We start from the raw sequence: 24,530 nt of genomic DNA on the forward strand, positions 1-24,530 counted from the left end.
AAGTTCACTGAGCCATTAACATAGAATAGATTTTTCTGGTTTGCTCTATAATTTTCCCCTATTCTGCATAGATTTTTATATGTCACAGGCCACTCTTCTCTAATCATGCTACTCTGAACTATGTCTGCTGTTCTAAATTAATAGTCTAGCCAGACCATTTCCAATAGCCATATCAAAATAAGAAAGGCCAGGAAAAAATAGAATATACTTGCATGAATCAGCACTTTACAACCCCAAACCAACCCACTAAAATATTTTTTTCAGTAAATAAGACAAGGTACTGATTGTATGGTCCAAAAGAAATAAACCTGACATATAGTGCAATTAAAAAACTCTGTATTTTTCTTTACCCTGGCTTGCCAGGGTGCTTTAGTACATTTTAAGTTACTATACCTGTGGCTAGTAAAGGATTCTAGCATCCCACTGAGGCATTTGGAGAAATGATGCTGAAGGTTGAGTGACTTTAACCACCTAAGAAGTTTTTTATACTTCCAAAGCACTAGAAATTGAAAGAAAGGTCATTATTGCACTTTTACAGGGGACTCCTGGGCTCCCTATCATAAACTGCTGTTCAAAGCACTTACTAGCAGTTCTAAAGCAACTCATAGTTTACTGGGAATTAAAGATAATGCCAGACAAAATAAAGCAAGCTACACACAGTATTGTTCTGTTTTCAGGTAGAAGAGAAGTTGAATATCCTTGAATCAGTAGTTGCTTTGTAGAGTTGCCTTATTGTAGAGCCCTGTTACAGATCATCTGCTATCAGACTAGAGTCAGAATTTCAAAAAACTTAATTTAAATTAATTTTCATAAACAACAAATCAGTGATTTGATGGGGTATAAGATCAAGGCCTGTCAAGTAATAGGCTTAACAGAGACCCAAAATTTCTAGAAGGAAGTTCATAGTTTTGATGTTCTCGTAAATCATCATTAGCTATATTTACGTATCAGTTAGAAATGCTGACCTTACTGAACTACAATATGGTGTCATGGGGAAAAAGAAAAGAAAAGGGAAAGTATCACTGGATCACAGAAAAGAAAACATAGGATGTGCAGCTCAAAGAAGGTTTTTTTGCTCTCCTCACAATGTGGATTAAAATCATTTCATTTCTATTGGCTCCATGAGCCATCAGAAATGTAAATGTTAGAATCACAACATGATTCTAATCAAAACAGTTTGCATTAAAACTGTACATGTAAACTCTACCTTAGAGTAAGTAAAAACAAAAAAAAGTTCCTTCCATTAGAATGCCTGATAGCTAGAAAGATGAAAATGCAAATGGGGGGTTAGTGCACAGAAAAGAGAAAATTTTAATTCTGCCTCAGTGCCCACGTTTTTGGTCTTTTTCAGAATTAGCATATGGAAGACTAAACACATGGTTCAAAGTTATAAATCACAATCAATGAAGACGGGTGTATCAGCAGGACAATGATGCTGGAGCTCAGCCTCAGGCACATGGATATTTGCATGCCAAATTAAATATCAGAACACAGAAAAAATGTCCTCATTGGATACACTAAGAGCACATTTTATACTCTACACTCAAGTGATTAAGGTGAACCAAACACTGAACTTATTCAGTAGTTAAAACTTTTGATTTCACTGAACCACAACAATGACTTTCAGCATATTCTGCCACTTTACCACTTCAGAGTGCCCAGGGATAAATTTGTGCCTCTTCAGGAATCTGCATTTTAAAAAAGTACTTGGCTACACACTTCCATACCCCACCAATGCAAAAACCATTTCTGACAGGAGAAGACAAACAGGGTTTGATGCAGCAGAAGAAATGCTGCCCTCTGCCCAACATACAATGCAGCTGAGAGTGGGGCAGGAAAGGGTTATTTTGCTTCAGCCTTCGCTGAATCCATTACTTGAGCCTTTGCTCAATAGATTACTTGAAAACAGGTAGCTCCATAGAAAGCATTCAAGTTAACCCTAAGTTTTAAAAATGTTCTTTTCTCAGTTGAATATTTTGTTAAAAGTGCTTATTTTGCAGGGCTTTGCCTACCATAAATGTCAGCCTGGAGAAGCAAGCTGATCACTGGCTTAAGCTTTCCCTTTTCCATCCATGGTGAGGTGTTCATTGGCACATACCTCTCCCCTAACCCATCTTTTCAATCTGTGAACTCTGGTCCTGTAGAAGCAAAGTTGGTATGTGCAGTCCCTCAAAACCTTACTGCTGGACTTGTTCTCTCACTTACAGAAGACTTTTAGTGAGGCAGTGCTTATTGTTCTCCTTTCCTTTCAGTACCTATGGAAACTGCCAAGCCCCTGTCTCATTTTTGGTTCTGCCTCTTGAATGAAAAAAAAAATAAACAGTTTAAGCCCATAGCATATGGGGAAAACTTACTCCAACCCATATTTTTTAGACAGAACAGACCCAAAGCCAAGTAGATGGGGCACAGTCACATAGTGTAGAAATCCATGTCCAAGTAAGTGCCAGGGCGATTCAAACATGGTTTAATCGTTTGTTATCAGAAGGACGTTTCACAAGTGGCTGGCAGAAACACCACCTGAAGGCAGGGCATTGGTTCATGTCCTCTCTCTCAGATGGAATGACACTGAGCCCAAGGCCAAGGGGAGCGAGTGTGCATGAGCAACCTCATGGCTGGGACTTCTCCTAGCCCACATACCCACTCCTGTGTGGACCTCTTCATCAAGTGCTTCACAGAAGCTGAAGAGATTTCAAGCTGAGTTGCAGATGAATAACACATTTTTATATTTGTTATGTCTAGAAACTGGATTAATTGGACATGTAAACACTTAGCGTTTACACCTTTAGAGAGTGTATTCTGGGGCCGATTTTATGAAAATCCACCACTGTTTTTGAGCACTTCATTTTCAAATGCTGAATGTTGTTTTAGGATTTGGGGGGTGTTTGCTTGTTTTATAAAACTATTTGGGAGGTTTGCACAGTACAGAATACTGTGTCCTGTTCAATATTTGGCTATATTGAGTTCATTAAATCACTTTTATTTGCTCAGAATTGAATTTATTCCAGCCTAGAGAGAATACAACACTCCCTTGTAGCTGAACTGATAACATATGCCACTATTACAATCATTTGCTCTTTTCATTGTAGAAGAATTTGTTCTTCCTTATGTTCACTAAATAAGTACGCATAAAGTCTCACTGGTAAATTGGACTTTATGACATGATTAAATCAAACAAAATGTCTTAGAAATCCATTTAATCCTGTGCTGAACTTCTCACATCCTGTACTGCATTTCTTAGTTATTAACCAAGACATCTGTACGGGTATAAGTAACAATATGAGACAAATGAAAATGAAGATACTCCCATGCAGTGAGACAAAATATAATAAAATACTTTTGTGTAGCATCCAAAACAATTTTGGCCTCAAAGATTTAGTGTGAAGAAAGTCCCAGGCACCACTCTCTGAACAGGCATTTCTTGTTAGATTTTGGTTCTCATTTAAATGTGATACAGGTTCAGAAAAATGCCCTCTCTGCCAGACAAACACAACCACCAAATCCCAACAGTTGGGGCTAACAAGTCCAGGACTGTGCAGGCACTTATAGCCTGCACAGTGAGGGGCAATGTTCTAGGACAAGGCACACAGTGGAGTACAAGACACAGAATTTGTTCTTTCTTATTTACAAAAGAAACAAACAAAAAAAATCCTAATTGTTTACTGCTATATCCAAGCTCTTTGGAAAGCAGTTTTAAGATAAAGAATAACTCCTAGCCTGATAATTAATATAAATGATTCACATTAAATTCATACACCAAATTCCTAATCTGAAAGAGGATTTTTTTAAATACCAATTTTACTGAACTTTTCAGAATCACTGTTGAATCTTACTTTTCAAACATTTTTTGTAGTGCACAAACCTTTTTTTTTTTTTAATAGGTGAATAACAAAGCTTCATTTCCTTTGGGAAACCCTGGGTTTGTAACGTTTTGTCTATTCACCTTTATTTTCTACACTGTGTAAGAAAATATGCTGACATTCAATGCTATGCAAGACTTCAGACCTGCATAGCAAAAATTGCTTCTAGTTCATCCTGCATCATAAATTGTGAGTTTGCTGAACTATTTGGAGTCACATTTAATAAACACAGGCTACATTTTCATACATCTTTGTCTCCAGTCACTGAATGGCAACTTTATGCTGATATTTCCCTTACTGCTTCCAATCCCTCACTTAAGAAGTAATCTTATTGGTTTTCATCATTATGGCTTATTTCTGTATACTTTTTCTTTTCCTTCAAATCCCTGTTCTTTTTTGTAAATTGTTAAACAATTTACAACCACCTTGAATTTATTTGTCTGTATTCATTCTACTTTTCTTTATATTCTATACCAATATTTTCTAGATCACACTCCTACAGACAGAAACTGATGGTGTGATCTATAAAACCAGACTTTTATATTGTACTTTGTGACTGCTGCTAGATGTGCCAAAAGTGATAGCGAAAGTTAAACGGGATAACAAATGAAAGACCACATTGTGTCAATATTTCATCTCTTCCAATTTTACTGCTTATTGTAATTGTGTCAAAGAAAGTTAAAAAGCATCAATTCACATGTAATAATTTTCTTACATCAGCTGAACAACCATACTGCTGTACTGCATGTTTTAGTGAGCCTCTTCCTTGGATATCTATGCTACATTTAGTCCGGAGCCTCTTTCTTTAGCCATTCCATGAAATGGTACTCAGTGAAAAAAGTTTGTCAACAAAAAGCTGTCCAGGCTGGCCTCAATTATTTTTTAATCAACTTGGGGAAATATATTTGAAGGTTTTTTATTATTTCTCCAGCTGAATAGAGAACAATTAAAATTTCCTTCATTTCCATAATTATGTAGTTCTAACAATTTGTACCTCAAGCTCCTCCAGCTTCTTAACACATACACATTCCATAATGTCTCAAAGGTCAGTTCAAAAGGCAATTTGCTTCAACACACCTTATGAGAATAAAAACATTTACCTATAAATGAATAACAATTACACCAGAATCATTGCTTTCAATAAAGTCAGATTTTAATACCAGTTTACAGCCTGTTCATTAAAATAGGATTTTAAGTGGCACCAGCACAAAATCTGATACTATTCACCATAACTTCAAAATCAAACCCACAGACAAAGTTAATCATTAGTTCCATTTGCACTAAGTACCAACACAGGTGCGTAATCTGAAACTCAAAGCTGGTCCCATGAATAGTTTAAAGTACTGCACTGCATTCACTTCCTCAAAGCACCACAGAGGACGGTAATAGCTTCCTTGGGAAATCCCACCTTAACTTCTACTCATGGGGAAAGCTGAAATAAATTAACTGTTCAGAATACCTCAACATCCCAAATTCTAAAGACAGACAATGCAATGGTATGATGAAGTACTTGTGACAAACATTCTGAAAGCATTTTGTTGGAAAGGTGAATTTTTTTCATTAGGACTCTGTAAAATAATAGTTGGTCAACACAGCTCCTGTTCAATCCGGGTCATTTTATTTTAAATGTTCATACTGCTGAAATAGTGAAATTTCTTTTTCTTGTTGTTTCACTTTTCTGGGCACACTTTCTCCCATGGTAATCTGCTTTATACTTACTATAAAAAGCTGCTGTGGAACTCCTATGTCTTTGAAAGGTATTTCACAATATACCCTCTTTTCATTTTCCTGAAATGCTTCTCACAAAACCAGCTCACATAATAGTTTCTCCAAATGCCACACTCTACCAGGAAATTACACCACTTACTGGAGATTAGGCCTTATTTTGCTGCAGGAGGAAGAAATCTAAAGCACCACTGATCAAACAGTCAAATACTATTATATCCAATTTGTAGATACAGAATGCAAGATTTGAAAAAATAAGATCATGAAACTCAACTCTCAGAAACAGGTTATTTCACTGAGTTTAGTGAGTCCTATCCTCTGATTGATACCAGTCTTCTGGAAGACTGATAATTCTGTGTAATTTTGAGAAACATGCGGAGTCCTCTGGAAGAGCTCCTGAGGACTGAGCCATGTTCACCTGTACATTTCTTTGGTAGCTGACCCAACATCCCCTGTGCAGGAAGATGCCCAAGGACAAAGTAATTACCAGGCAGTAAGAAAAGAAACTGTGTTACAAAGACAGGAACTGCAATTAAATCAGAATTGCTCTGTTCCTGCAAGAATGATGCATCTGCGCAACTGTCTACAAAAAACAATGTGCTGACTTGTTATTTTATAGACAGCAATGACTTTTACCAGGTCATCTAACAAATTTCTTCACTTATATGCATTTCTTTTATTTTAATAACAGCATATATTTTCATGGTGTATCCTGCTATAATGGCATCAATGTACACAAAAATCAAATTTCTTAAATGAAAACATGAAAAATTATTAGAGTAATTATCTAATTTTTAAGATTTTACCATTACTTGCAGAGAATGGGTAGAAAACTACCAAGATCATCCTGAGATGTACATTTCCTGTATTTGCAGGATCAATGCCAGAGGTTATATACTATTTCCCTACATTTTTTTCAGCCCTATCAGAAATAGCAACTACTATATCATTTGAAGCCATAATCCAAGCTTCCTTTTTATCCCTTTCTCTCTCAGTTTTCCCATATCTGTGTCTCCACAAAGCACCTCGACCCCACATCTCTCCAGTTTCAGTTCCTCCTCTAAACCCCCCACAAAAGACTTGTATGATTCCAAAATGCTTCCTCCTGCATCCCATAACAAGTCCCCAGTGCTGGCAGGAATCAATCCTGTGAAGTAATCCAAAGAGTTCCTTACTCTTCGTGCTAGCTGTCTCCATCCTGCGTGATTCTCTCTTTCCTTTTGCCTCCTTTTTTAAAAAAACAATTGTTTTTAAACAGGACACCATTACTGGATTTATGTTTCTGTGTATTACAAATGATTAATGTACTGATGATTTCTACACACAATTCTTCATTATTTTGGAAATGATATCTCAGTGGGCTTCTCTCCCAAAGCTTCTCAAACTATGCTTTATGTAAGTTTAACACTTTCTCTGCTGAACATGACAGTTTTGCATGGTTTTATACAGAATATAAAATATTTGGACTTTTAACCATACCTGCACTGAATTTAATTTATCCTGGTATCTGTTGCTCACTTCAGAATACTCACTGAGAGCACATATGAAACATTGGAGCAAAGAGCAAGGTTGCATCATGCAGAGTTTTAAGTATACTACCTCTTCTTGTTTTTAGTTTTATGTCTGAGCAGAGTAAATGAACACTTAGTGCAATAATGTGCCCCTTTAAATACTCTGTACTCGACACACAACAAATCTGATTTAACAGGCTCTCCAAACACTGCTTTTAATCTCTCGTATGCAAAAATGAAAGTATTCAATGTATTTTCTCCTATAGTTCGTGAGAGAAAGCCCTAATTTCCATTTGTACTCTTTTCCTTGAATTGTGTATCACATGAAGTCTATGTGACCACTAACTTTTAAAATAGCCTATGTACTTCTATTCACCTTATTTCTCTGATGAGACCTCACAGCAAGGATGGAATAACAATATGGAAACTAACCACCTAATCCAACTGAACATATTTTATTGAAGTCTTATTACTTCCATGTGTAAGAAGAAACTAAAGCCAACTGCAATCCCAAATTTTTGGCATTCTCAGTATGCACTGTATCCAGCAAAAGAGAATTTCACTTTTTGTTTTCATTTTTACAGCACAGTGATATTAGACATATGGACTTAACTTGACCATTAAGAGATCAATACTTTTAACTGAATAAGAAAAGCAAGGTCTTTATTATGCCTAAAGCAATAGTGTTCTTTAAAAAGCTGTAACTTTTTATTTTAATATCTTTTGTAGTATTATCTTAAAAATATTCATATCAAAATTTTAGTATGGATGATAGAATCTTCAAGAATGGATATACAGAGTAATGGCAATATGGTTATAGCACAGAGTCAAGTCAGGCAATTTATATGAAAGAAACTTGTCTTGGATAAATGTAATGTCAAAGAGTTATATTCTAATTTATTCTGAGGGAGTATATGTAATAGATCAATATTTCTTAAGATTCAAAGCCTAGTTTTTTAAGACGAATATAAAGTTATGAGCAACTACAATAAAAAATATTTTCTTTCAATACTGACAGAGATAAATAGCCCTTTACTAAAGCATTTTCAACTTTTTTTTCTAAACAAGTGGTATTTGTCAGATAAATCTCTGATATGAAAAACAACACCTCTAGAAGTATCAATCAGGTAAGTACCTTTCTCAGTGGAGGTCTGAGCATTAAAAACTCATGTTGGAATTTTAGCAATATATTGGGCATCCCATGTTTTTCCAGTGATATTTACTGATACAATTTCTTAGCTCATTTTTTATCCAACACACATGCATTCCTTTGTTATACAGTAGATTTTGACTTTGGTGCTCCCCTTAGAATAGTTTTCTCCTCAAGTGTTGATAATATACAAGATGCTAGAATACAGGCTCTTTTGGTTGAGTCTATTTCACATTTTTGTGACAATTTATAAAGAAAATTCATTTCCTACACTCACAGCTGGCAGCACCTTATGACTTTATTAGTCCTAGTTTAATCAGAGACTATCTCCTAAAGAAAGGAGATCAAATGCTGATTTAGAGGGATGAAAAATCATGGAATCATAGAATGGTTTAGGTTGGAAGGGACCTTCATCTAGTTCCAATTCCCTGGCATGGGCAGGAACATCTTCAACCAGGTTGCTCAGAGCTCCTCCATTCAACCTGGCCTTGAACACTTCCAGGGATGGGGCATCCACAGCTCCTCTGGGAAACCCATTCCAGTGCCTCACCACCTTCACAGTAAAGATTTTCTCCCGTATATTTAACACGAACTTCCCTTTGCTCAGTTTGAATCCATGCTCTGTTTCTTATCACTACAGTTCCTGATGAAGTGCCCTTCTCCAGCTTCCTTTTAAGCTCCCTTCAGACACTGGAGGGCTCTTAAGAGGTCTTTATGAAACCAAATATTTGGTTCTTAATGGAGAAACCATTTTGGTAGAAAAAATTAATTTACCTTAATATAAATACATTAAAATTAGTACAACTATTATTTAAAAGAAACTGTACCACGAAGATAAAGAAACATAGTATTTTGATTCCTTCTGCATATTTAATTCAGAATTACTTGCAGAACTAATAACTCTATTCCTTCCCATAAAAAGGCTAATTATGAAACTTTAATTACTGCCTACATGGTTCTTATTTTGTGAATTTTAAAATCCCATTTCACTCTAGTCCTATAATTTAACTATCCTAGAATAATCAAAAGAGTCATCAGATAGTGATGGATACACCTAATTTAGATGTTTCTACAAACCAGTACCACTGATGTGCACAGAAAAGAAATCAAGTTAAGGGGAAAATTTCCGAGGTACGGGTATAAAACACATCAGCATTCCAAAATGCTCCAGATGTAACTGACACTAATGTACATCTCAGCCCTTCCAAGGTGTTCTGTGTGTACGAGCTCGACACGTGTGTGAGCATCACCACAAACACACGTGAACAATTTCTGCAGACTTTTCTAATGAGGTCTCTGAACACTGTGTGTCACACTATGTTATACTGTACCAGACCTGAATGCTTTTTCTGTGTCTGATTTCAACATTCCTAGAATGTATTTTTAAGAAGCTCAAGAGATAAGCATATGAGAAAAATAGAACATTAAAACCAGACTATACGTGAAGATTTTCCCCCTGCATCTCACAGTGCATGTTCTCCCTGCTTTGCAGTGGAAGTTAAATTTCTAGCTTAGCAGACACTATGCACAGTGGCTAGTAGGTACATGATTTCTCTCAGCTGTTCAGATTAAGTAAGGCAAGCATCCACAAAACTGCAAAAGAGAGTAACTTTAAAAATATAAAACCTCAACTTTTCAGGTAGTATTAAGTATTTCTTCTACAGAGAAACATATTGATCCATGCAGAACACTTAAAAACAAATAATCTGTGTACCTGAACAGTGGAACTGATTTCAGATGCAAATCCTCCTGTCAGGGGAGCCTCATGGCTAATCAGCAATCGCCCAGTCTTTGCCACCGACTGAAAAGGAAAAACAAACGCCCAAAATGTCATCAAATTACAGCTCTTGTGATTTCTTACTTGTACTACTTGTGGAATATATCAAATACGTGACTTTGTTAGCAGTGTTAGAACACAGCTACTTTTCTCCTCTTGCCTTTCCAGTGAACAATAAATTATCCTAAAATACTACATTGAGTCATTAATAGGATGGTTTTATATTTACTATAAAAGTATTCATATTTTCCACTCAATTTTAAGCAATTATCAAGAATAAATTTGAACCTGTTTCATATGAATTTACCCTATCAATGCAAACTGTAGCATTTCTGAAAGAGAATAAGGATTTTAACAAGTAGCCAGTAAAAATCTGAGTCCTCAAAATACTAAAATATACATACACAAAGAAAGCCTTCACTGGTATATCTGTACAAACAGATCCTATGTAAAGTCATGAACCATTGCTATTCAAAAGTAAAATTGCTAAACAAAATTTTTAGCAAGAAAACATGTAGATCGGTGATGCATATTTAAATTCTACATGGCAATTGGAAGTATCATTTTCTAATTTTAGATTTCAATGTTTCTGCAGTTTTTACGTAATCTGCTTCATAGCTAAATAAATAGCATAATATATACAGATGACCTAAGCATCTTTGATCAAAAAACCTAAACTGTGTTCATTGAGAAACATATCAATGAAAGCAAATGTTTTTAATCTGATTGGAAATATAAAGCTTTACCACACATAAGTATATTGATGTTTATTGCAACTATGCTAAATTGCCTGAATCAAACAGTATCAGATACCTTTAGTAAGAAATGTGGCAGCAAAATCTCTGCTTCCATGATAAGTATTTTAAAATTATTATAATAAAAAGGTTCATTAAAAGGTCTCATAAATTTCTAGATATGTACATCAGAAAAAAAAAATCAGATTATTGTGTATGTTAATCTTTCAAGAACAGTTAATGTCTGACATTTAAGATAAGTACATAATGTACTGCTGGTCCAATATTACTCATGAAGTGGAAGAGCCCAAGATAGTGCTTGCTATCAGATCAGACCTTCTGAATACTGTGATCTTCAATTTAATGTCTACACTAGCACACTCTCCAGTCAGCTCCATGTTATCTACATAACAGGATACATAAAGCCAATGCCCTTATTATGCAGCTTTCTCTCTGATTCAAGTATTTTACTAATTATTTTGCTTTTCTAGCACATCAGTGATTATTTGCAGGTATCATTGCTCTTTCATAAGACATTAATTTCAGTGTTTAAATCTATGGCAAAACATTAGTCCCTGTTAATTTAGACGGGGCGATCGTTCAACCTCCAGGATAACCAAAGCCCAATATTCAGAAGAACATTTGGAGTACAAATAAATGCATCTCAGTAACATCAGGCAATGTTCGTCAACCTTCAAACTTCATAGAAACACCACTGCATAAAACTGGAGAAAACAGTGGCTAAATCTGCACAGTGTAGCAAACTGGCCAGCATAGAATCTTACTGTTTTACCACCTTTTCTGAAGATGGACAGATGGAGTGATTTTATTAGTCTGGATTAGGTAGAGAAAAGGATGGCCTTTCAAAAGAACGATGTATTTTGTCCCCTCACAACCAAACACTTATATTTCTGTAACGGATTGATTCTCCCTCATTTCTTCAACATCCCCATTCTGTCTTCCAAATCCACAGTCTTTACACTTTTTCTTACCTAAATAAAAAAATAAAATTTTGAAATGCATGCACATTCTGCAGCTCATGAAGAATAGTTTTGAAAATGTATCTTCAAAAAATGTTGTATGGTTTAAGAGATTAGCACTGATAAAAATCTTTCTTCTTTACAACTAGAAGTTGTTGCTTGCTGATCTGTAAAGTCCACCTATACTTCAGAGGGCACCAAGAGATTCTGTATATATATCATGTCCCAAATTAAATGAAAATTGATTTTTTTTTTTTTTTTTTTTGCCATCTTCAGTAGCAGACCATAAAGGAAAGTCAGAGGCAACATCCAGAGCTTTGAGAGCATGGTTCTCTTTGTATCACACTCTGTGCTGTCACAGCCAAGTTCAGATAATACAACCCTGGGCTTCCAAAAGGGAGAGGTCTACCCTGTCTAGAACCTCTTTTTCCCAGCCCATCCCTGACATCTCTCAACACTGAGAGGCCTACTGGGAAAGTCACCTGAAGGGGATAATCTGATTTATCCTGTACAGTTAGCACAGAGCAGCAAACACGATTTCAGAGATCGATTTAGAGATGGAAGGCACATCAAGATTTGCACAAAAAAAGCTTCAGCAGTGCTTTCTTCTTCTGGAAGACAGCAGAGACCCAGGTTATGGCACACCAATGTCACCTCTGCTGCATCACTCATTAGAGAAGAGATTCTAGGGCTCAAACTATAAAATTATCCCCAAAACAAACTCAGAAATCAATAGTGATTATAATACTTTTTTCACCTCAATTTCACTGTCATGATTGTTTTACATTGGTGTTACTCACAAGGATGATGATTCATGGTGCATCAGTGCAAAAAGGCTAATGGTACAATCACTCTGACATGAAAATGTAAAAAACCTAACGCCTTTGCAAACAAATGCTTTCAGAGTGCATTCTCAAGGTTTTCTGAGATGCAGCCCAGTGTTTTTATAGTGAAGCAGTTCAGCAAATTGTTTTCAACCTCCCTGACCACACTCTCTATCCAAGAGTTTCTATATTCATTTTTCTGTTCAACTTTCTATATCCACTTTTCTGTTGGATGTTTTCTTCTCTCCTACAGGCACTGATGACAGAAGAAAAGAACAGAATCCTGGCACTTCCAAGCACTTTGAAAATCCAAGTGCTGACAATACCAGTAACATATTCTGCCCTTACTTAGAAGAAAGCAGCCAACCAAAATGAGTTTGATGCTAAACCACATTTAACACTACTGCTCTCCACATACAGCAGCACCACAACTCCCCATGTAACCAGCTGCATCACTAACACAGACACTGCCTTTAGAGAAATTACCAAACTTTTCTTATAAATAGCTGTTATTTTGTCACAATTGCAAGCTGGATATTTTCTTTAGGAAGAAAATTCTGTTCTCAGAAATAAAAGATTTTTCATCTCTTACATAAAAGGAATTTTTTTTTTATGTTCATTTTCCCCTTTAAATTTTTGCATACTTTTGATTGTATTCTTTAGAGACTATAAAAATTTCCTGCATAATCAAAAAACTAGCTTTCCACAATAAATTTTAAAAAGCTGGCTAAAGTACCGAAAATACATTTTTATTACATCCCATTTTGTACTGAGCATATATGAAGCAAGGAAAAAACTGTATTAAAATGAACATTAATTGATATGTGTTCTTACTAAAAACAAATTCAGAACATGGAAGCTTTAAAAAATTACTTGGTAAAGTTTCAAAAAGTGTCTTGAAAAACATTTTCCTTTTTCATTTTTAGACCAGCTTTAATGAATTTGTGCTTGGACAACATAAAACCTAAGGGAGGCTACTTTCCCCAACCCATTAGTTCTACCTTCCCTTTAATGTTTCAATAACAAATTGCATAGCAGCATTCTTGGTACTGAACACCACAAGCATAGGGATAGAAATAAGATCCCAGATTTCTACTCAGCACTTCCCACAGAGAAATATGTAACACAATCTGCCAGATAAATCACTGAGGATTACATTCACTTAGCACATGCAGATTCACAGGATGACACATCCCAACTACAACAAATTGTTTGTCCATGTGATACACTGATAGCCTTAGCAAATGCAGCTATTCCACCCCAAATTTCCAGACATCCCAGAGGACAAATCCCACTGGATTTTTGAGATCTCTGGAAAACCAAACAGATCCTCAAACACTTTTTTTTTTCCTAGGGTGCAAAGAGAAGAAATAGAAGGGAAGAGGAACAGTTTGTGTCCTAATAGACTACACAAGAAAACCCTGCAGCTTCCTAGCAATCATGATCTAGTTTGCAAATTATAGCCATATAGTTGCCTTCTCCTTGAAGCAGGAAAAGCTAGGAAAAGTATGCCCTCTTTAAAGCTCCAACCAACAAAAATAGCTCTTAACATTGAAGAAAAAAATGAAATAAGAAAACAAAATTACATCATTTGCTGAGCGTTTCAACAGAACTAGATTTCCAGAGAAAGAAAATGGAGATGTACTCTATCACAGTGTCTACACCACTCTTCCAAAAGCTGACTGAAACTCATTGAGTCATTTTTCAATAAAACCAAGAAAATTCCAAGATAAATGAATGACATGAAAAAACATTATTTCATCAGCTCAACAGCCCAAAGCATAAATGAGACTTCTCAACTACTACTAACAAGGCAGTCAGCTTTCCCCTCCTGCTGTTAAGATTCTGTTAAATGTAACAAACATTATCACGGTGTTGCAATTGTATGCAGAGAATCCTAGCCTAACACTAGCAACAATCTAGGAAGATCAAAGATAAATCTACTCGGAAAGAAAAAGAAGTAATTTTTATTACATCACTTAGGAAGGCCATTGGGCAAAAATCTTTAACCAAAACTTCTCTAACAATAAAATGAAAAAAACATAGGCAACTCTATTTAATAGACAAGGATGCTGATTAACAGCAGAGAATGGAAAACAAGTCCATCACCTTTCTAGCTTGAGACAAACAGCTAAACAGTTGCCAAGTTGAACTGACCCACATCAGCAGAGCACAAATCTTAGTCTTCCCGTTACTACTTAACCAAAACTGAGGCTTTTAATCCACTCCTGTCTGCTTATTCAGCTGATGCAACCTAGGTCTGTGCTTTCTGACCTACAAGTCTGGAATTCATTGACTGTGGATGGCACAGCCAAAGTTGCTGGGACAGGCTTGGACCTACTGCCAGCTTTGGAAGCACAGAATGAGTTTCCCCAAAGCAAAAGGATCTGTGATAACTAATTTACATGTCAAGAATGATGATGAGCAGATCCTTTACAGTTCCCAGACTGCAAAGAGCACAAAGATGAAGACATGTTGATTCTGGTTTCTATCAAAGAGAAGCAAAATACAGAAGAAGACAACACTAGCAGGAAACTGTGACAAGGGAAAGAACAGTAGTCCACTAATGCTGAACACAATGTGTGACCTTCATATATCAAGAGTGGTAGGAGAAGCTGTCCTGCTACACAAATCCCCCTCTCACACAGTCCCTATACCTTTTCCTGCTTTCTCTGGAGTAAAAGATGAAAACAAACAAAACTCACAACATCCTCTCCCCAAAAAAAAACCAACCAAACAAAAAAAAAAAAAAAAACCACCACACAAACCCCCAGAACTTTTTTTGTCTAACCTCCTTTCCAATTGATTTGAAATCACAGTAAAAGACCAGGTATTAGAGAAAATCAACAAAGATCTAAAAGTATGATGCATTACAACAGTCAAGGTGTCATTCATTGCTCATCCCTTGTCCATACATCCAGATACCCATCACAGATTTAGCCTTAGCAAGGCCATGCTTACTTTTCCTTATTTCATTAATACAATTCAGAAATCATGCAAAACTTTCAGTTTGGGTAAAGAACAGTAGTTTTATCAAAAACAGCTTAAAATCATTTTCTGGTAATTCTTTCATGAAATATATACCATTTTCTTAAATTTGATCACAAAGAGGCAACCAAGTGCTCACTGAAGCAGAAGACATGCACCTGTGAGCAGGTGCTCAGCTGGGAGCACTCCAGCAATCTCAATACACATTTTCAGATCTGCATTCTACATCATTATTTAGAAAATATTATCACTGTTTTCTTTTTGGGCAAATCTGTAGTTGCATCTCAATAATAGGGTAGACTATATACCCTTAGTAGAGTTGCAGATGATACCAAACTGGGAGGAGCAGTTGATGGGCCAAAGGAACTGTGCTGCCATCTGGAGAGACCTGAACAGGCTGACAGGAACTTCATGTAGTTCCAAAAGGGAAGCGCCAAGTCCCACCCTTGGGGAGGAACAACTCCAGGCACCTGTGCACACTGGGGGCTGCACAGCTGGAAAGTGGCCTGGCAAGAAAGGGAGACAGATGTCCTGATGGACATCACATCAACCATGAGCCAGAAATGTGCTCTTGCAGCAAAAAAAGCAAATGGTATCCTGGGCTGCATTCAGAGGAGTGCTGGCAGCCAGAAAAGGGAGGTGATGCTGCCCCTCTGCTCAGCACTGGTGAGGCCACACCGGGAACATTGCACCCAGTTCTGCGCTCCTCAGTAAGAGAGACACAGACATACTGCAGAGTCCAACAGAGGGCCACAAGGATAATTAAGGGACTGGGATGAGGAGAGTTCATCGCTGCATCTACATACCCAAAGGGAGGGTGCAAACAAGACAGAGCCAGGCTCCTTGCAGTGGTGCCCAGAGGCAGAGTTTCTGTTGTTATGCTGATGTTGCATATTGAAATCCACATCAGGACAGATCTTTTCCCTAGTTGTATGTATGGCAGAAATAGTTCATAAAAAAATAATGTGACCACAGCAGGGATGCACATATGAAACATCTTGCAGAGAAATGTTAACACAGCCATAAAATTTACCGACTTGACATACCAAGATTTTAATATTCCAGTATGTATCATTTTACACGATAAATGCCAAAAAAAATTCTGAAATATTAATGTGGATTCTTCCTGCACAGTACTAAGAACAAAGCTGTAGTGTAAAGATGGCCGTGCAGAGATAAAGAAAAATTAAAACTTTGCATTTTTCCTGAAAACAGGAAGAATGCAAAGTAACATGGAAAATTTTAAAAATTGCAGTCAAAACCAAATAGGGTTGCTATAGGGCTAGACAGAACATCCTAAGAAGCAATGAAGAGACAATAATAAAACAGTTATGGCCTTTATATGCTACACAACATTGTCAGCATATGACTGAGATGATCAACACAGAAACTTATAAGCTTCCTGCAAAGCCAAGAAAACAAAGACAGCTCCTCAGCGTGTAGAGTAGCATATAAAGAGTAGCAGAGAATTCCTCTCCAAAGAACTTGCAATTTAAATAGCTGAGACCTTGAAAAGAGAAATGAGGTATGACACAGCAGGGTGCATCTCAATACAGTTTGGGCTGCTTGATATAATTTTTAATAGAACAGGGTTAAAGTAGACTAAAAGGACTAATATTCTATCAAGTAGAGACTAACTTTCCAATGCCTTTCAGTAAACTTACTCTTGTAATACAACACTGCTCCAAACCCTCTTGTAATAATTTCATTACATCATTCTACATACCCTGAAACAGAAAATTGCTGAGAAAACAATAGGTGATAATAACGGTCATGGACTGTGGGGACAATGGAGAAGATTTATGTTTTGTGCAGATGGATACTTCTGTGTAACTTGAAAGTATTTAAGAACACATTCATCAACTTGATTAAGAGATGGGCAAAGAAAAAGTACTTCTGGAATTCCATAGCATGGCTTTTTGATATCCTTAAGACAAATTGCTACATACACACTAGACTGAATTGGTTAGGGAAGAAAACTGATTGAGAATTCAAAAGTACATTTGAAAATAAAACCCATCTGGCTCATTCCTATCATTTCATATACACTACACTGATTTTATTGCATTCTTTCCCTCCACCTCTTCATATCTCATTTACTTTCTGGCACTGGAAATTCTCCTTAACAGTGACAATTAATAATTTTAATATACATTTGGTGCAAGAGTATGTTTACTTCTGAAGACTCCATATACATCTAACACTACTGAAAAATGTAGCATGAATATTAAAAAAACTTCTTTTAACCAAATGCCTCTAGATCTCCCAGTCACTGTGTTCTAGCAATAACTATGAGCAGATTCCTTAAATAGACATTTAAAATATAATGGCAACTAAACTTAAGGAAAATATTCATGAACCCACTAGACTGGTAACTCATTACTCCTAAATACTTTGAATTATATTTGCCTACCTGACCACAATTAAATACATCTATTCAAATAATCCTTCTTCGTGTATAGCCTAAAACAAAGTTTAATAGCAAAGGTTTCAGAAAACGATAACTTTTGCAGCAGCTCCCAATCTTCACCAGTGTGAATAAAACACCATGGATAGACCTATCCTTCCTTCACCCTCTATACCTTTAAATTCCCTGTTTATGGGAGGAAAATTAGGAAGTCTCAGGAAATACAGATGAACAATACTGCACCAAAAAAATCCTTTACACTAAAGAGATCCTTTTCATCCCAAAAATTTTCATGGACACATTATAAGACACCCTTCAAGTCTGTGTGGCATCTCCATATTCAGCTGACATTCCATGGAGATAAGTCCTTTTCTGAGTTTTAATTCATTGTTAAACATACAAATTAGTGTCCTCGTAAATTAATTTGCTTCTTCAGTTTTTCTATATTCATGTTCAAATCCAGCACTTTAGGCCTTAAATGCTGTAAGTATATTAATAAATTAAAATTTGAGATTAGCTAGCCCTCCTCTTGCCTTTCAGAAATTACATGCATATTGTTTATTAATATTCTCAGCTTTTGGAAATTTCATCTGCCCCTCAAATTCCTGGAATCAGGCTGTAATAGTACATATTCTTTACACTATAATACTTTTCTTTAGAAAATAAAATCCAAGCATTTAAGTCTGAGTGTTCTGAGGTTTCTCCACAACAACCTTTAAGGAAAGGCTGCATTCTTCTACAGCCAAAAAGACAGGGAGAACACCCACATTCCATAAGATGAAAGTCCCAAAATCTTAGAGGGATCTACCCCAGGACTATGCAGGTACCTAAACCCCTGAAATCTAGCTAGCTTTATTTATCTCCCTTCCTCTCAACTACCATCTTTCTCTCTGTTCAGTACCCTTGCTCTTCCAGGTGCTCTGATTCTCAAGTAGAGCCACATCAAAAAGTCAGACAGTGAAGCCAAGTTATAAAATAAGAGAATGAACAGTGCCTCAGGTATTCTTTTATTCTTGAAAAACAGATGGGATCCTAGGCAATTCTTAAAGGCCTCCCATGGACAATCAAGTGATATGTAAGATCCATAAATCCTCTGTCAATCCAAATATTGTACTATACTTTCTGTGAAGACCACCAGATAGAGAACTTCCCCAGCTATTCTGGAGGACCTAAGACTGGGCCAGCTAATTCACTGCCATATTCAGACTCCAATACATACACAAAAACACTGTCTGGAACAAATCTTAGCAGTATTCATCCAGAAGCAAAACACTATCCTGCCAGATATGACCCACATAACAGGTCTCCTCAGAACAATTTTGACAAAACTAACTATAGGCTTGGAGAACTTGAGAAAAGTCAACAACTCTTCTTAAAAGAAAAGAGAAAAACAGCCCCAGGTCACCAATAAAATAAGTAAAACAGACTGAAATTTTATTGCTGGAGACAACAATACTTTCATTTTCCCCCACTGAATGGCTCAGAAGCTTTCAACACAGTTCAAATAACCGTATAGGACAAACAATAGTAAGTTTCCTAGAAAAAAACCTGCTTTGATTCAAAAAGAAAGATTAAAATAAAAGTGATTTTTCTTAGATTTGTAGATGAAGAGGAAGATTGTGAGAATAGAAGAACTTGAAGGCAGAACAGACAGAAAAAAAACATTAATTCTGGAAAATGAAAAGTGCAGGAATGTTGATGAAGAACAGCAAGAAAAAAGAAAAGGCCATGGCACGAGAGATGCCAAGTTCTGGAAATAAAATATCTGGATTCTAGAAGGTATGGAGAAAAGAACTGAGAAAAGTGCTGGCAATACCACTTGTGGCATAGCCCTCATTTGTTTTTCATTCTGGTTCATACTGGGAATTGTAGCATGAGCAGGACAGCAGCAGGACTTTGTTTCACTAAACCTCCCAAAGAAGCGGAAGCTTCAGCATCTACCTTCAATCCTGTTTCCTAAATTACTTTCAGTTCTGACAGCACAAATTCATAAAGTTCATGTCAGACAGCTGAATTCATTTCACTGCAGATGTTGAACCCACTTAGGCTTTATTGGACTTAGCATCCAAATAACTAACAAAGACTATATGGGAAAGCATGAGGCAATATAATGTAAAAATCTGAGCAAAATAATCACTAAATAATTAAATAAAAATATGAAGTAGACCAGGATGAACAAGTAGATGTCTGAAAATGAGAGCTGAGCCATCTCTGCCCCTTTCAAAAACAAGCCTTAGCATGTGAAGTCATAGATGTGGTAAATATTTGAATAACAGATTGCTACAGAATTTTGTGCCAAGTATCTTGCAAACCTATGCTTTAAAAATTACTGTATCCCTTGTTTATGTTATTATTTTTTTTCTGTATTACTTCCCATTTATTTTTCTAAAGCAATAACCAATTCACCTTCTCCTTTCATTCTTTCAGCATCATATTTGCTCTAGTCTCTTTCCTATCTTTTGTGCTCTGTTCATTCAAACCATCTCAGTAATCCTCATGTCATTTCTTCTATGATCTCCATTTTTTTTAATCAGTTTCATTCTCTCCCTATCTGACCTACTTCAACTTGCAGAAGCAGGAATAGTCATTTTCAAGATATATATTATTTTTCCGTCTGTCATCCAAAAAATGAGGGTCCTGCAACCTGATCTCATTTTTCTGTCCATTTGTCAGTGTCCTAATAGACATTTTGCAGCCAAATTCAAGTCTTAAAAATATTAAGTTCCCGAAATTTTGGTAAAAATCAGTCTCTATGAGGAAGATCAGTACTTCTGCTAACTTCATAACCTCATGGAAGACTAGCTGCACTTAACACCATCTCTCACTGCCCTTTCAGCAGCAGCCAGTAAGCACCAATAAATTGTCCCTGTTGCTCTTCGTCTAGCCATCCATCTTAGAAAGGAGCTGACCATCTTAATGTAGGTAAATGGAGGACATGGAATGGTGGAAGGCAGGAAACACGAGACATAAACTCATAGAAAAAAAGGCTTCACCCCTCATGCAGTAATTATTTTTCAGTCTTTATCATAATATTGTTAGCCAAAGTAAATAAATAAAATAATTTCTGTGCCTTCAGAGCATTCCATGGGAAGGTAAAAGATGGTAAGGCCAAATGCAAAACCCATGGAACACTTATCTGAGAGTTCTCTGGGATTTTTTTCAGGCTTCCGTTTCATGGAACAGTCCTACTATGCCATTAGGATTTCTTAATCAACAGCACAGAGTTATCACTCAGTAATTTGCCCATAATTTCTTAACTTAAATTTCCATAAAAATACGATTAAAATAGCTGATTTGTATTTAAGTAATAACTCTGTTGCTTTTTCAACAATTAATTTGACCTTTTTGATGTCTCTCACTCAAGCCAGTAATTTGGATATAACTTCTTTTTTCTCAGCAGAGGCACTACACTGCAGCGCTTGGGATAAAGGTGAAACATAACTTCTCAGTAACAACTGAGTAAGATCATATGATGACTCAAGTCTATATAAATTTGCAGGCTTTATTATTCCTGTTTTCTGGACCAATTGCATGTTAAAAAAAGTCTGACATTGTATCATATAAACAAAGGTCAATATTCAGCAATCTTTAATAGGTAGGCTTGAATTTCAGAAACTATGATTCAATTTTTTGGTAAATGCCACTATTATAATCTTCCAGCATGTTCCCAACTTCTTACATATCCCAGCTAAAACTAATAAAAAGACTAGATTACACTAAAATAAGAACCTATTCCAATGCTCAAAAACATTACCACGGTTAATCATATGCCATTTAGTGCTACTTGTACTCAACCAAAGTCATTCCCCAGTTATTCATTTCCATAAAGTTTAATGGTCTTTTGGCTTCTGAGAGTGACAGTAAGCCAATGACTTTGATGGGTTAGCACAGGACAATGAAGCATCAGCATACACAGAAACTGTCACGAAGTACATGCATTTGCCACTGGTCTGAATGGAAGTCTCTTTAGCAACAAACACCAAATCAAGCTTCATATTTGAGACAGATACTTGTTGACATACAATAGAGCTTCATTTAATCACTAAATTGAACCTTTTAACACATTAGCCTAAGAATCACTAAGTATAGTAATTTTAAAATGTAAATAAAAGAAATTCTATTTATAGACCAAGAAATAAATTTTATTTTTAAATAGCATCTCCTGATGAGCTGAAAAATCTCTGAAAGCAATCTGGGAAAAACAGCCTGATATAATTTTTTTTCACTGATCACTGATCACCACAGCATTACAATGAGTCAGCAGCATGAGATAATTATCAGCAATAAGAGTTTGCATATATTCTGTATCTATTTGATGAATACTCCTCAAAGAATTAACTATTTGGCTTCTTCTGTTCAACATGATACACAGGCATTTGCATTTCTCACTCCGATCAGCAGCTTAAAGGACACTGAACCTTTTATATGCTTATCAACTAAAAGACAGCAGTCATCTTTGTACATGACAGAATAAATAATCAAAGCCTGTAATTCATTCACTGAAGAGTTCTGAATATTGCTGAATAATAGTCTTTGTTCCTGCCTATCTGCTTATTTCGTACTCTTTGCATATCTGAGACAGTCTTTGCCCTAAATAGTTTGAAATGTCAGTCTTAAACTATGTGTCACGTGAATATTTTTCTCCCAAATCACTAAGGCAGCTTTTATGTTTAACAGCAGATGGAATACAGACAGACAACCCATGAAGCTGCTGTAAGAACCATACAAGGCATAAATGCCTTGTATTAAGACCTTCCTGTCTTGGAAGGTCTTAATGCTGCATTACTGTAATCACTGAAACGCCTGTAGAGATCTGCTCATTTACATCCTCTACATATGCAGGGACCAGAGAGGGAAGGCATTAAACACAGACCTATGGAAATACCAAGGAGCTCTGTACATCTCAGAGCATGGCAATGAAAGAAGCAAAACCAAGCTTGTCAACAGAGCAAAACTATATTCAACCAGAATGTCAATTCATTTTTGGAAAGCAGTAATTAGTAGAGCAGTAGGTCTGTTAAGGATGTCTAAAACGCCTGGTTTGCTAGGAGAAGGGCCAGAAGGAAGACCAATTACCCAGCACTGTTGGTAGCAAACAGCATGTGGTTTTTTTACTACTTTTCTCTGTTTTTTTTTCTCTGAGCAACATTTGCTTACAGAAAAGCACTTGCTGCACACCACTTCTCACAGAAGCTCAGCAGCTTACCGTCCTATAACATATTGTGTGTCCTCTGATATTCTTTAGAGCTCTGTTTGCAAAAACCTTTTCAGAAGCAAGTTTATCACAGTTTCTAGATTTCTCAGGTAAAATTTTCTTGAGTGAAATGTAATAATGTACGACTGTTGCTTAGTCTTCACTGTCACTTGTTTTCCTCAAAGGGGAATTGGTTAAGCAAAAGTTTAGCAGTTAGCATGCTGAATTCAGAAAATTGGAAAAGGGGACTAAGGGTCTGCCTTGAAGAAAATTACATAAAAGACCTAAAACTTTAGAAGTTACTGGAAGCCCTAAATAATTAATGTATTTATCTCAGGTGACACCGGAAAACTGGAAGATTACTACAAAATTTATAAAAGGCATAAAGAAACTAAGTAATTTCACAACTATCTTAAAGGATCTGTAAGGCACTTGACTAATGCCAATCACAATTTTTTCCTTTATACTTCCACATTTCTAATGGTGTTTACTTATTAAACCACTGAGCCTCTAAATTACGTAATTTTAGATTGCTCAGAGATTCTTACTTATTTAAAGATCAGCATTTCTGTATTACCAAGAAATATTTCTTTAGAACACAGATGGTAAAGGCTCAAAACTTCATCACATCAGCAATTTCCTCTGTACTTTGCTGAATCATCAGCTGCTCAATCGTGTCGGTTCTGGTATTACTTCAGGTGATAATGAAATAAACACTAAATTAATACAGGAGAGAGGGGGAATGTGAGTCTTCTACACACCTTTATTTTGACCTTTTCCCAATACTGGGGGAAAAAAAAGATATTTTATTCTAGTGTGGAACAGGTCAGAAAATTAACACTGATGACTTGAGCAAAACAAGTTACAATCTTACTAAATATTTGAGAATTACTGAAGTCGCAGAGAAAAAAATACAGCTAAATTTATCTTTTGTATTAAGCAAATTCCAGTGTATTACTAAGTTATTTCTGAAACAAGAAAGGGTCCATATATAAGCTTTTCAATTACCCCAAGTAATTGCCCTAAAATATCTCTACATTTTGCAACACTTCAGTATTGCATCTACACAATTAGATGTAACAGTTCAGGTTTAACTTTAACAGATCTTTCAGGTTTAACTTCAACATAGATCAATCCTGATGATACTTAAACGTCTATATAAACAAGGTGATACTTTAAATCTAGACACATACATACCCAGTAATATATGCATTAACTAATTCAAATGCATTTTGATTACCCAGGAGAAAGGACAATTTACAAGTGACTAATTATGTGGACAGATTACTCTGAAAGGTTTATTTTCTTTCACTGGAAAATAAAACTTTATTAACACAAACTGCTGGCAGTGTTTTAAGATCTAAAAATCACATCTTCGCCTAG

General features: G+C 36.1%; 1 protein-coding gene across 1 annotated transcript in view; it reads right to left on the reverse strand.

Moving 5' to 3' along the window:
- The window catches only part of BCKDHB (branched chain keto acid dehydrogenase E1 subunit beta), a 106,475-nt gene that overhangs the window by 36,283 nt on the left and 45,662 nt on the right, over nucleotides 1-24,530 (reverse strand). Inside the window, exon 9 of the mRNA XM_083856894.1 lies at nucleotides 9,958-10,044. Coding sequence (XP_083713020.1) covers nucleotides 9,958-10,044 — 87 coding nt within the window. The remainder of the gene's footprint in view (nucleotides 1-9,957; nucleotides 10,045-24,530) is intronic.

Source organism: Zosterops lateralis (genome assembly GCF_965231275.1).
Source record: "Zosterops lateralis genome assembly, chromosome: 3".
Lineage (NCBI taxonomy): Eukaryota > Metazoa > Chordata > Aves > Passeriformes > Zosteropidae > Zosterops > Zosterops lateralis.